Source organism: Pseudophryne corroboree, chromosome 12 (genome assembly GCF_028390025.1).
Source record: "Pseudophryne corroboree isolate aPseCor3 chromosome 12, aPseCor3.hap2, whole genome shotgun sequence".
Taxonomy (NCBI): domain Eukaryota; kingdom Metazoa; phylum Chordata; class Amphibia; order Anura; family Myobatrachidae; genus Pseudophryne; species Pseudophryne corroboree.
The window spans coordinates 60,937,621-60,949,793 of record NC_086455.1 but is presented as its reverse complement, the minus strand read 5'-3'; the positions used below and the strand labels follow the sequence as shown (position 1 = coordinate 60,949,793).

Here is a 12,173-nt window from a genome sequence, read left to right as displayed (position 1 = left end):
GGACGCCCAGCACAGGGCTAGTCCGCCCCGCATGTCAGTGCCGTTCCCCCCCGCACAAATACAAAAGCATCGCACAGCGGCGATGCCTTTGTATTTGAGAAGTAACTCCTGGCCAGCGCACCTCCTGCGGCTGGCCAGGAGTTGTCGCTGCCGCATCAGCTGCGTGAGACGTCACGCAGCCGCCGCGGCCCCCCCAACGGTACGGCCACGCTTGCGTTGGCCGGACCGCTCCCCCTAAACGGAGGCTTAACGCTGCCGTTCAGCCCCCTCCCGCCCAGCGTCTGCCTCTGTCTCAGAGGCAATCGCTAGGCAACGAAAGCTGCCATGCGCAGTACTGACCCGATCGCTGCGCTGCGACAAACTTCAGCGAGCGATCGGGTCAGAATGACCCCTATTGAGAGATGGAAGAGGGGGAGGAGGTAGTGGAGCAACAGTGTCCTTGTGCAGAGGGGTGGGCAAAACACGGAAATCTAGATGGGAAACATTTTTTTCTCTCCAAAAGTTTGTTTATTTTGGACCTAGGGATGTATTGTGTTACATGGGAGTCCCAATTTTTCAATTACCGTATATACTCGAGTATAAGCCGACTTTTTCAGCACTTTTTTTTGTGCTGAAAAAGCCACCTCGGCTTATACTCGAGTCAGTGACAGGCAGAGGCAGAGCAGTGTGAAGGAGGGACACGAAGCGCACAGCGCGCGGCATTCCTGTGTCCCTCCTGCATCTCCGGCGGCAGCAGCGGCGGTTCTATTACAGGAAGTACCCGTTCGTGACCTCTGATCACGAACCGGCACTTCCTTTAATAGACCTGCCGCGGCCGCCGAAGATGCAGGAGGGACACAGGAGAGGCGCGTGCTGTGCGCTTCGTGTCCCTCCAGAAGATCGACGGAGGGGTAAGTAACAACACTGTGGGGCATACCTGGCACTTGGGGAGGGAGCATATCTGGCAGCATGAGGGGGTATATGTGGCAGCATGAGGGGACATATCTGGCAGCATGAGGGGACATATCTGGCAGCATGAGGGGACATATCTGGCAGCATGAGGGGGCATATCTGGCAGCATGAGGGGGCATATCTGGCAGCATGAGGGGGCATATCTGGCAGCATGAGGGGACATATCTGGCAGCATGAGGGGACATATCTGGCAGCATGAGGGGGCATATCTGGCAGCATGAGGGGGCATATGTGGCATCATGAGGGGACATATCTGGCAGCATGAGGGGACATATCTGGCAGCATGAGGGGACGTATCTGGCAGCATGAGGGGACATATCTGGCAGCATGAGGGGGCATATCTGGCAGCATGAGGGGGCATATCTGGCAGCATGAGGGGGCATATCTGGCAGCATGAGGGGGCATATGTGGCAGCATGAGGGGCATATGTGGCAGCATGAGGGGCATATGTGGCAGCATGAGGGTCATATGTGGCAGCATGAGGGACATATGTGGCAGCATGAGGGCATATCTGGCACTGTGGGGCATATCTGGCACTGTGGGCATATCTGGCAGTGTGGGGGCATATCTGGCAGTATGAGGGCATATCTGGCAGTATGAGGGCATATCTGGCAGTATGAGGGCATATCTGGCACTGAGGGCTGTGTACGGCTAGAGCTGCATTTCCCACCCTAGGCTTATACTCGAGTCAATAAGTTTTCCCAGGTTTTTGTGGTAGAATTAGGTGCCTCGGCTTATATTCGGGTCGACTTATACTCGAGTATATACGGTAATTATCTTTGGTTCCTTACCCAAGGCGTACCACGACAGGGCAATCATTAATCACAGTTATGGTTACATTAGATATTTACATTCTTGCTTTGAGAATCCTAATTCTTTGCTTAACACCCCATACTTTGCACAGGTGTGCGGGGGGGACAGGCCCTTTTTGGCGCCCACTGACCTGCAACATAAGCACCAGGAGCTGAAAGAAGATTCCGTGAAACTGTTCCGTGGCGTGAAGAAAATGGGGGGCGAAGAGTTTAGCCGGCGGTATCTCCAACAACTGGAGAACGAGATAGATGAGCTCTATATTCAGTACATCAAGCACAACGACAGCAAGAACATATTCCATGCTGCCCGCACCCCAGCAACACTCTTTGTGGTCATATTCATAACATACGTTTTGGCCGCTATCACTGGCTTCATCGGCCTGGACATTATAGCCAGTCTATGTAACATGATTATGGGACTAACGCTCATCACCCTGTGTACATGGGCATATATCAGATACTCTGGGGAGTACCGAGAGCTGGGGGCAGTGATAGATCAGGTGGCAGCAGCACTATGGGACCAGGTAACTACCTTTCATTACATATATATTGCACTGTCAAAATATTATAGCTTTAACAGAACTGCTTCAATGAATGAAACGTCATATAAATGACTGCCACTAGCATACGCTCTAGATCAGCCAATGGCTCGCCTGCAGTTATGTGCTTAATCATACTTGATACTTGTAGTCCCACACTATGTAAAGAGACGTAGATCTTAATGATATGGGGGGTAATTCCAAGTTGATCGCAGCAGGAAATTTGTTAGCAGTTGGGCAAAACCATGGCCCTCATTCCGAGTTGTTCGCTCGCAAGGCGATTTTAGCAGAGTTACACACGCTAAGCCGCCGCCTACTGGGAGTGAATCTTAGCTTCTTAAAATTGCGAACGATGTATTCGCAATATTGCGATTACACACCTCGTAGCAGTTTCTGAGTAACTTCAACCTTACTCGGCATCTGCGATCAGTTCAGTGCTTGTCGTTCCTGGTTTGACGTCACAAACACACCCAGCGTTCGCCCAGACACTCCTCCGTTTCTCCAGCCACTCCCGCGTTTTTTCCGGAAACGGTAGCGTTTTTATCCACACGCCCATAAAACGCTGTGTTTCCGCCCAGTAACACCCATTTCCTGTCAATCACACTACGATCGCCGGAGCGAAGAAAAAGCCGTGAGTACAAAAACTATCTTCATTGCAAAATTACTTGGCGCAGTCGCAGTGCGAACATTGCGCATGCGTACTAAGCAGAAAAACGATGCGATGCGAAGAAAATTACCGAGCGAACGACTCGGAATGAGGGCCCATGTGCACTGCAGGGGAGGCAGATTTAACATGTGCAGAGAGAGTTAGATTTGGGTGTGGTGTGTTCAATCTGCAATCTAATTTGCAGTGTAAAAATAAAGCAGCCAGTATTTACCCTGCACAGAAACAAAATAACCCACCCAAATCTAACTCTTTCTGCACATGTTATATCTGCCTCCCCTGCAGTGCACATGGTTTTGCCCAACTGCTAACAAAATTCCTGCTGCGGTCAACTTGGAATTACCCCCATGGTTAGTAAATTCATCAGTGATTTATGGTCATTTATGTAATTTTTCGCAACAATTATTTCATTAGACAATGCTTTTTCCAATTATGTTTTCTCTGAAAAATTGAAGTTGAATGTAAAATATTGGTTGAAAACTAACTTGTATTTTATTCTTTTAAATGTTTTCTATAAAAGGGAAGCACCAATGAGGTAGGTGTATTATTTCATTCACAGATAAAATACACATTTGTCCTTACCATGTAATGCACTTACAGTAAAGATCACCTACAGTACTCAGGAGATGGACCTTTTGTGAGCTGAACCACTATTCAGTTTTTTAGGGGACGGAAAAGCTGCATTTTCATGAACATTGGTCCATTTCACAAGATAGCTGTCTCCGCTGTATGTAGGTAAGGGGTTGGGGCTGCGAGACCTGCAGACGGGAACACGGCGGTCAGCATACCGACGCCGGGATCCTGGTTGCAGAATGCCGAGGGGGCGAGCACAACGGAGCGCCTTGCGGGCTCGGTAGCGAGCTGCACTCGCCACTGGTTCTATTCCCAATCTATGGGTGTCGTGGACACCCACGAGTGGGAATAGTCCCTTTTCGTCGGCATGCCAACTGTCAGTATTGTGAGGGTTCAGGATGCAGGAGGAGTTACTGTGACCGTTGGTCACATAACTACATCCCATAGGAAAGTACAATTAAACATGACATGCCTCCGAGGCAGCAGATAGTGACGCATTACTCCTCGTACTGGCTGAAGGCGATGCAGGAAAGTATTTTAGACCGGAAACACATTTGAACATACTGAAGGTTGATTTGGATTTGAGAACCATGTGATATACCATATGCAGAGAGAGTTAGATTTGGGTGGGTCATTTTGTTTCTGTGCAGGGTAAATACTGGCTGCTTTATTTTTACACTGCAATTTAGATTTCAGTTTGAACACACCCCACCCAACTCTAACTCTCTCTGCACGTTACATCTGCCCCACCTGCAGTGCACATGGTTTTGCCTATTAGATGAAAATTTTATTTTGCAATCAACCTTGAATTAGGCCCTATAAGGACGAAGTAAAGCAAGAGATCAGGCAACTGAGAAAACCATGTGCACTGCAGGTGAGGAAGATGTAACAGGTGCAGAGAGACAGGCCATATAGACGGGCCGATGCAGGAGAGATGTGTGCTGAGCGAACCGCTCAACACACCTCTCCCCCGGCGCTCAGCACAGCGCGATGTGTGCTGAGCGTGCGGGGGGAGGGGGCGCTCATTTCACCCAGCGGGTGAAATGAGCGACCCGCTAGATTGGCCTGCACGGCAGGCCAATCTAGCACCAGCGATAGCGATGCGCGGGGCTGCGCATCGCTATCGCTGTAGGGGGTACACACGGAGCGATAATGCTGAAATTTTAAGCAATCTAGTCAGATTGCTTTGAATATCGCTCGGTGAGTACCCTCCTTTAGATTTAGGTGAGGCGTGTTTCTAAATTGTAGTGTTATAGGCCCTACACACTGGGCGATAATTCTCAGATATGAACGAGATACTGTTCATATCTTTCAGTGTGGAGGCACCAGCAATGAATGATGCACGGCCCCGCGCTCATTCGCTGGTGGCCAACCGGCTGTGCATGCAGGCCAATATGGACGATCTCATCCATATTTGCCTGCACTTGTATGGAGCCGTGGGACGGGGGGGGATTGAAGAAACTTCACTCCCCCGTCACTGCCGCCGCCCCCCCCCCCCCCGCCGCCAGGTTGCCAGTCGGCCGTAACCGCCGTCTGGCAGCTCGGCGGCGGATCGTTAAATGTGTAGGGCCCTTAAGAATAAAGCAGCCAGTATTTATTACCCTGCACAGAAACAATACAACCCATCTAAATATATATCTCTGCACGTTGCATCGGTATCCGGACTCCAGGTCGACAACAAAAAGGTCGACACACCTTAGGTCGACGCCAATTGGTCGACATGGACAAAAGGTCGACAGGAACAAGGTCGACATGGAAAAAGGTCGACATGAGTTTTTCACAATTTTTTTTCTTTTTTGGAACCTTTTCATACTCAACGATCCACGTGGACTACGATTGGAACGGTAATCTGTGCCGAGCGAAGCGAAGGCACCATGCCCGAAGCATGGCGAGCGAAGCGAGCCATGCGAGGGGACGCGGTACACTAATTGGGATTCCCGGTCACTCTACGAAGAAAACGACACCCAAAAAACATAAAAAACTCATGTCAACCTTTTGTACATGTCGACCTAAGGTGTGTCGACCAATTGGCGTCGACCTAAGGTGTGTCGACATTTTTGTTGTCGACCTGGAGTCCCAGACCCGTTGCATCTGCCCCAAACATGAATCAGGCCCTACGAACACAGGACACAACTGAGGACCTATGTAAACCAGCAGGATATCCTGTGTATACCTTTGCTAAATATTATAGGGGTAAATTTACTAAGGTGGGAGGTTGTTGTTTTTTTTAGAACTGGCAATGTTGCCAATAGCAACCAATCAGATTCTATAATTTATCTCATGTTTAGTAGAATCTGACCAATTCTAAAAACAAAACAAAAAAAACCCTCCCACCTTAGTAAATTTGGGATATAGAAGCCAAAGTAGTGCAAGCTTTAGTTAGCTCAATGCAGCAGTGAATGTAACAGAGTACAAATCCTATAATATATACTGCCATAGAGTGTCAAAAAGTAAGCACAACCGTTATTACCTATTTATTGTATTTCCTTGAGCCCACCCATAGCAGACCGCTTCCTTACCATTATTGTATCAGAATATTGCCATTACTATTTTGTTGCTACGCAGGGACAGGCTGAGGGTGTCAATAAGTCGGGGCACAGTACAATGTACGCGTGAGACAAGGGGGCGTGACCACATCTCAAGCCTCACAGCACGCATCCATCTCTTTGTGCAGGGAGGCCGAGCAGAGCAGCGGGAGGTGGAGCTGCTCGGCCAGCCTGTCTTTCAGGGTGCCATGTGGCCGAAGCAGCCCATCAGCCCTTCTTGCTATGGTGTTTTCAGAACATATGAGGATTAACTCTTATAGCAGAGCTTCCCAAACTGCGTCCCCTCAAGACACCCTACCAATCCAGGTTTTACGGAAATACATGGATAATCACAGATTTTTAAATGAAACTAACTGAAGTACTGAACAAGCTTGCACATGGATGACCTTAAACCCAGGGGCCTAATTCAGACCTGATCGCAGCAGCAAATTCGTTAGCTAATGAGCAAAACCCATGTGTACTGCTGGGGGGCAGATATAACATGTGCAGAGAGAGTTAAGGACCCCATACACTACGGACATGACGCGGGTGATCACCCCCGGCAGCCTCCCGGGGGGCATGAGTGCCGAAGATACATCGTATGCTGTGCTTTTGCATACGATGTATCTTGGGCGATCCTGGCCGATCCCAGCCATGCCTGCGGGGTCGGACGAGATTGAATGTGCAGCACATTCAATCTGGAGGATCTGATCCGATGCTCACGGGAACGCGCATCGGATCAGATACGCCTCCAAAATACCCGATTTCATCCGATATATTGGGCCGAATGCCCGATTAAATCAGGTATTATCTTCCTAGTGTATGGGGCCCCTTTAGATTTGGGAGTGGTGTGTTCAAACTGGAATCTAAATTGCAGTGTAAAAATAAAGCAGCCTGTATTTATCCTGCACAGAAACAAAATAACCCACCCAAATCTAACTCTTTCTACACATATGTTACATCTACCCCACCTGCAGTGCACATGGGTTTGCCCATTAACTTACAAATTTGCTGCTGCAATCAAATCTGATTTAGGCCCCTGAACTGTTGGGGGCCTTGAGGACAGAGTTTGAAAAACAGTGCCTTGCAGTTACACAAGGAAATAGAATGGTACAAATATTACTTGTAAATTGTAATTGCCAGATGTTGAAGCCTCTGTGACTTTGTGTTTTCTCTATTTTCAGGCACTGTACAAGCTTTACAGCGCTGCAGCTACCCACAGACACTTATATCACCATGCTTTCTCCACTGCACACCCTGAGGCTGCTGAAGAGCAGGAGAGGAACATCTAGCTGTAGTTCTGTATGGGGCCTGTGTTACAGGGCGAGATAACATTGAATAGTTAGACAGATGCAGGCTGCATGAACGTCAGTGTCCACCAACTGGGAAATGTTTACAGTGTCATGGTAACGTAATCATGACTACATCTTTAAGAGACGGTGTAGTACCATCGCATTCTCCAATCGGCTGGTCTTCAGTGACTGCAGGACCCCCCCTGCTCAGGGCTCCACAATGACTAGACAACCACCACGTGTCTGAATCCAGGACACAAAACCAAATGTTCACTGGCTGTCACTAATTTATTTTTAAACAATATAATTTATTTATTCTATAATATCTATGCTTTAGGTCGTCATGTAAGCTTTTTTTTTTCTTTTAAATATGCACTTTAAATCTGAATAAGAGTGAGTTTATCGCTGGCCTACAGCGGCCCATGTTACCGGATGAGAGCACAGAGTGGATGTCATCTTGTAATGTATTGCGTTTACAACAACTGACCTGTGAAAGCATTGGCAGGTGCTCTTCACTTCCGCAACTTTACCGCTGCCTGTACTTTATTATGTTGTATATTTCATTGTTGTGCTGGTTATGGAGACCACAAAGCAGCAAAATGTTTTATAAAAGGTACACCAACGAGGATTGTGGGAATGCCTTGTTGATGTTGCAGTATGTAAAGCAGGCCATGTTTCTATTGTGTAATGCCCAAATAAAGGCTTCTTAGCTCCTCTTCAAATACTCCCACCATTGAGAACCTCAACCTAATACCATGGGGATGCTTTCAATATCCCAGCGCCGGGATACAGACACCTATTACCCTCTTGGGTTGTCCACGACACACCTGAGGGGGAGGGACAGACAAATAGCGTAGCACTCACCCGAACCCGCAAGGGGATTCTTTTGCATTCGCCCCACTGCCGGCATTCTGGCACCCCATGGTTGGGATTCTGACCTCCAGGATGACTGGCGCTGGTCTATAGATCCCAACCCATACCACGGTACACGGAATGTTTATAGACCCATCACCTAGACACAGCGTTGGCAGCTATTTGGGGAGCTTACATAAGAATGCAGCCCATGAACTCACCATCACTGGTTCCTAGTGAATGAATATACTACTATACTAGTCTCTAACGAATATATTGGTTCGATGAATAAAATGGCTGTCTACACTATGTATATTTAATAGATCCACTACACTAATTGTACACTCCCTTTCTTATACCATATTGTCCTTCAGGCCAACTCCATAGATTTGATAAATGAGACACTAGAACAGATCATCCCAAAATATAAATACTAAACATATTTCCTCTTGCTCAGGTACATAAAGGCTTGGATGTGTCACCAATTTAAATGGTCTTTGAAAGTGATTTACTAAACAACCACATCCAAGTCATATACACTACAGCTGAGATTACACTGTGGTAAATGCATCACATATGGGACAGTTTATAATTGTGAACCTGAGCCTATGATCATGGGAGAGTGTAATACACACATAACATTCAGTTGCTAAGGATTAAAAACTTTATTTTCGCCGTGTAACATATACCCATTACTTACTAGGGTCTGTATGCAAAATTACATTGAACCTGGTTGGGCTAGAACCAGGCTGCGAACTGTTCACTGCACTAGGAGACTCACAGGGCTGATGCAACGATAGCCAATCAGAACATTTGAGTGTTTAGTGTTACAACAACCTATAGCCAATCCGAGCATCAGAAAGTTCACAAAGGCGAAAGTAAGAGACAGCAAGTAAACAGCCCTGTGTGTAACAAGGGTCACATATTAACTTGATCCTTTGCACAAACCAGAGTCCGTCTGCTAGACTATTTAAGCATTAGACCTACATAAAGCAGTTGCGCCCACTCAGGTAGCTAACAAACTTGAAATCACGTAACAGACAAATTATGTTACGGGAATTTGTATATGTTTGAATGTTACAGCAGAACTTTTGAAACTGGATGAGAGGGGGAAGTAGTACCCCTTCCCCAAGCCCAGGCTGCTCGAGTCTTTAGTGCACATGGGCCATCTTCACAGATATCTCTGAGAAGATGGCACTGGCCAAGCAAGGTAGGAAGCAGGTGCCCTCCCTTAGCCCCCTCCATTAGAATAACACCCCTTATGGAGCACGCAAGGCCTCCCCCCATTACTGGGGCCCAGCATGGCTCCGTACGCTCCTGAATACATTACTCTAGTAGTTGCACCTAGACCTGACACGTCCCCACTATTCCGATGGAGAACATAACCAGCGTTAGGGCATGTTCACATTGTGTATTTGACTAGAGTGATGTCCATCCAGGTTCCGTCAATAGGTCATATATGCTAAAAGGAATCTTTATGTGCACTGGAAAGAGACAAAAGGTCTTAATGTTGCACAACACCTACATAACATTATGATCCAATATGATTTTGTAAAATAATCTACACAAACCTCCTTTACCAGAAGACTAATGCATTGTGAGGACCCCCCCCCCCGTTTCCCCTGTTCTCACACACAAATAGCCGTGCAGCAGATTCAATCAGAACCCCCCCACCCCCCGAATATGAGCAATAGCAGCTTCATGTAAACTGTGAGAGCCCAGGAAAAATGATTTCACACCAATGTACAGGTACGAGAGAGACGTAATTGTAACAGACATCTACTCAAAAAAGGTAGAAACACCATAAATTAATTTTCCAAATAATACCCATAGAACATACGGGGAAAGGGGTTAGGAGGGGTAGGGGGTGGGGGGGTTGAAGTACTAAAAATGCCATAATACAATTAGATGAAAATGAAGTATTTATGCAAAACACTGAACAACTATTAATACGGATTTGTAGAAAAAGGCATACATCATCATTTTAATAATACAAATTACATGCATTAGTTGAGGTATTGGAAGGAAATTAATTTGAATGTGTTTGTGGTGATATTTAATATTCACATTATCACAAGTATCTCGTTATGAACTAATAAGATAAGATAATACACTTTGTGTAAATTGTACTTGATACCCAACCGTTAAAAACACTTGCATAGTAAATATTGCATTAATGTATATGCTACATTTTAGTCGCAAGGTTGTTTGATGGTTATAGTAAATATACATAATTTACATAGCTAATATATTTATGAAGGCATGGGGCGATCTATACGTTGTCATTTCCCTTGAAATCAGTACGTTGAATGAACAGTATGCACTGCAAATGGCTTGAAATCTTTCGAGAACAGTTGTCTTATGTATCCTCCGTGTCACCAATAAACATCTCCTCACCAGTCCGCTGCGTCACCTTAATTCATTTCCAGTTACTAGAGGGAAAAGCGTTCCACCACAAGGTATATAAAAAGATCATAAACTCAACAGGGCAAGACACAGACGGAACATCTACGCTGTTTCAGCTCTAGTTCCATTGATGGCCTCATTTCATTTTGTGGAGTTTATGGTGGCGTTTGTAGGCCTGAAAACACGAGGTGAACGGGAGATTATAAATTATGCACCAGTGCCTGAACAACCATATTTGGGGTTCTTGACAGGAGCTGAATCACTGGTTTCTAAAGAACGCATACGCTTGCAATAAATATTGGTTTACTCCTTGAGATTATAGTTACACTCTTAAAATAGGATTTTAATTACCTACCGGTAAATCCTTTTCTCGTAGTCCGTAGAGGACGCTGGGGTCCAATTTAGTACCATGGGGTATAGACTGGTCCACCAGGAGCCATTGGCATGTTAAGAGTTTTATAGTGTGGGCTGGCTCCTCCCTCTATGCCCCTCCTACCAGACTCAGTCTAGAAACTGTGCCAAAGGAGACGAACATTAGCCCTCATTCCGAGTTGTTCGCTCGCAAGGCGATTTTAGCAGAGTTACACACGCTAAGCCGCCGCCTACTGGGAGTGAATCTTAGCTTCTTAAAATTGCGAACGATGTATTCGCAATATTGCGATTACAAACTACTTAGCAGTTTCAGAGTAGCTTCAGACTTACTCGGCATCTGCGATCAGTTCAGTGCTTGTCGTTCCTGGTTTGACGTCATAAACACACCCAGCGTTCGCCCAGACACTCCTCCGTTTCTCCAGCCACTCCCGCGTTTTTCCCGGAAACGGTAGCGTTTTTATCCACACGCCCATAAAACGCCGTGTTTCCGCCCAGTAACACCCATTTCCTGTCAATCACACTACGATCGCCGGAGCGAAGAAAAAGCCGTGAGTAAAAAAAAATATCTTCATAGCAAAATTACTTGGCGCAGTGCGAACATTGCGCATGCGCACTAAGCTGAAAAACGCTGTGATGCAAAGAAAATTACCGAGCGAACGACTCGGAATGACCCCCATACTTCGAGAGAAGGAAATACACAGATAGTGGTGAGATTCACACCAGCTCACACAAAAAGGAAAGCCAAGCTAACCAACTTGGAACGATTCGGCAATGGCTGAACCAACAAACTGAACCAAGTAACAATGTAGGAATACGAAGCACTGGGTGGGCGCCCAGCATCCTCTACGGACTACGAGAAAAGGCTTTACCGGTAGGAAATTAAAATCCTATTTTCTCTTACGTCCTAGAGGATGCTGGGGTCCAATTTAGTACCATGGGGATGTACCAAAGCTCCCAGTACGGGAGGGAGAGTGCTGAGCTGATTGGCCTCTGGGGACCTAAAGTTTGGTCAAAGTATCGAACGTGTAGAACTTAGCAAACGTGTTCGACCCTGACCAAGTAGCTTCTCGGCAAAGCTGTAAAGCCGAGACACCCCGGGCAGCCGCCCAGGAAGAACCCACTTTACGAGTCGAGTGAGCCTTAACCGATTTTGGACACGGCAAGCCTGCCGTAGAATAAGCATGCTG

At 46.7% G+C, this 12,173-nt stretch overlaps 1 protein-coding gene across 2 annotated transcripts in view; it reads left to right on the top strand.

The window, feature by feature from the left end:
- ATL1 (atlastin GTPase 1) overlaps window positions 1–10,610 on the top strand; it is an 80,667-nt gene extending 70,057 nt beyond the window's left edge. The window contains exons 12-14 of one of the 2 annotated variants that reach the window (XM_063947555.1): window positions 1,856–2,287; window positions 3,487–3,501; window positions 7,249–10,610. In XM_063947555.1, coding sequence (XP_063803625.1) covers window positions 1,856–2,287; window positions 3,487–3,501; window positions 7,249–7,356 — 555 coding nt within the window. In that variant the 3' untranslated portion in view covers window positions 7,357–10,610. The remainder of the gene's footprint in view (window positions 1–1,855; window positions 2,288–3,486; window positions 3,502–7,248) is intronic. The other variant, XM_063947556.1, reaches the window with a different exon arrangement.
- The last annotated feature ends 1,563 nt before the right edge of the window (window positions 10,611–12,173 follow it).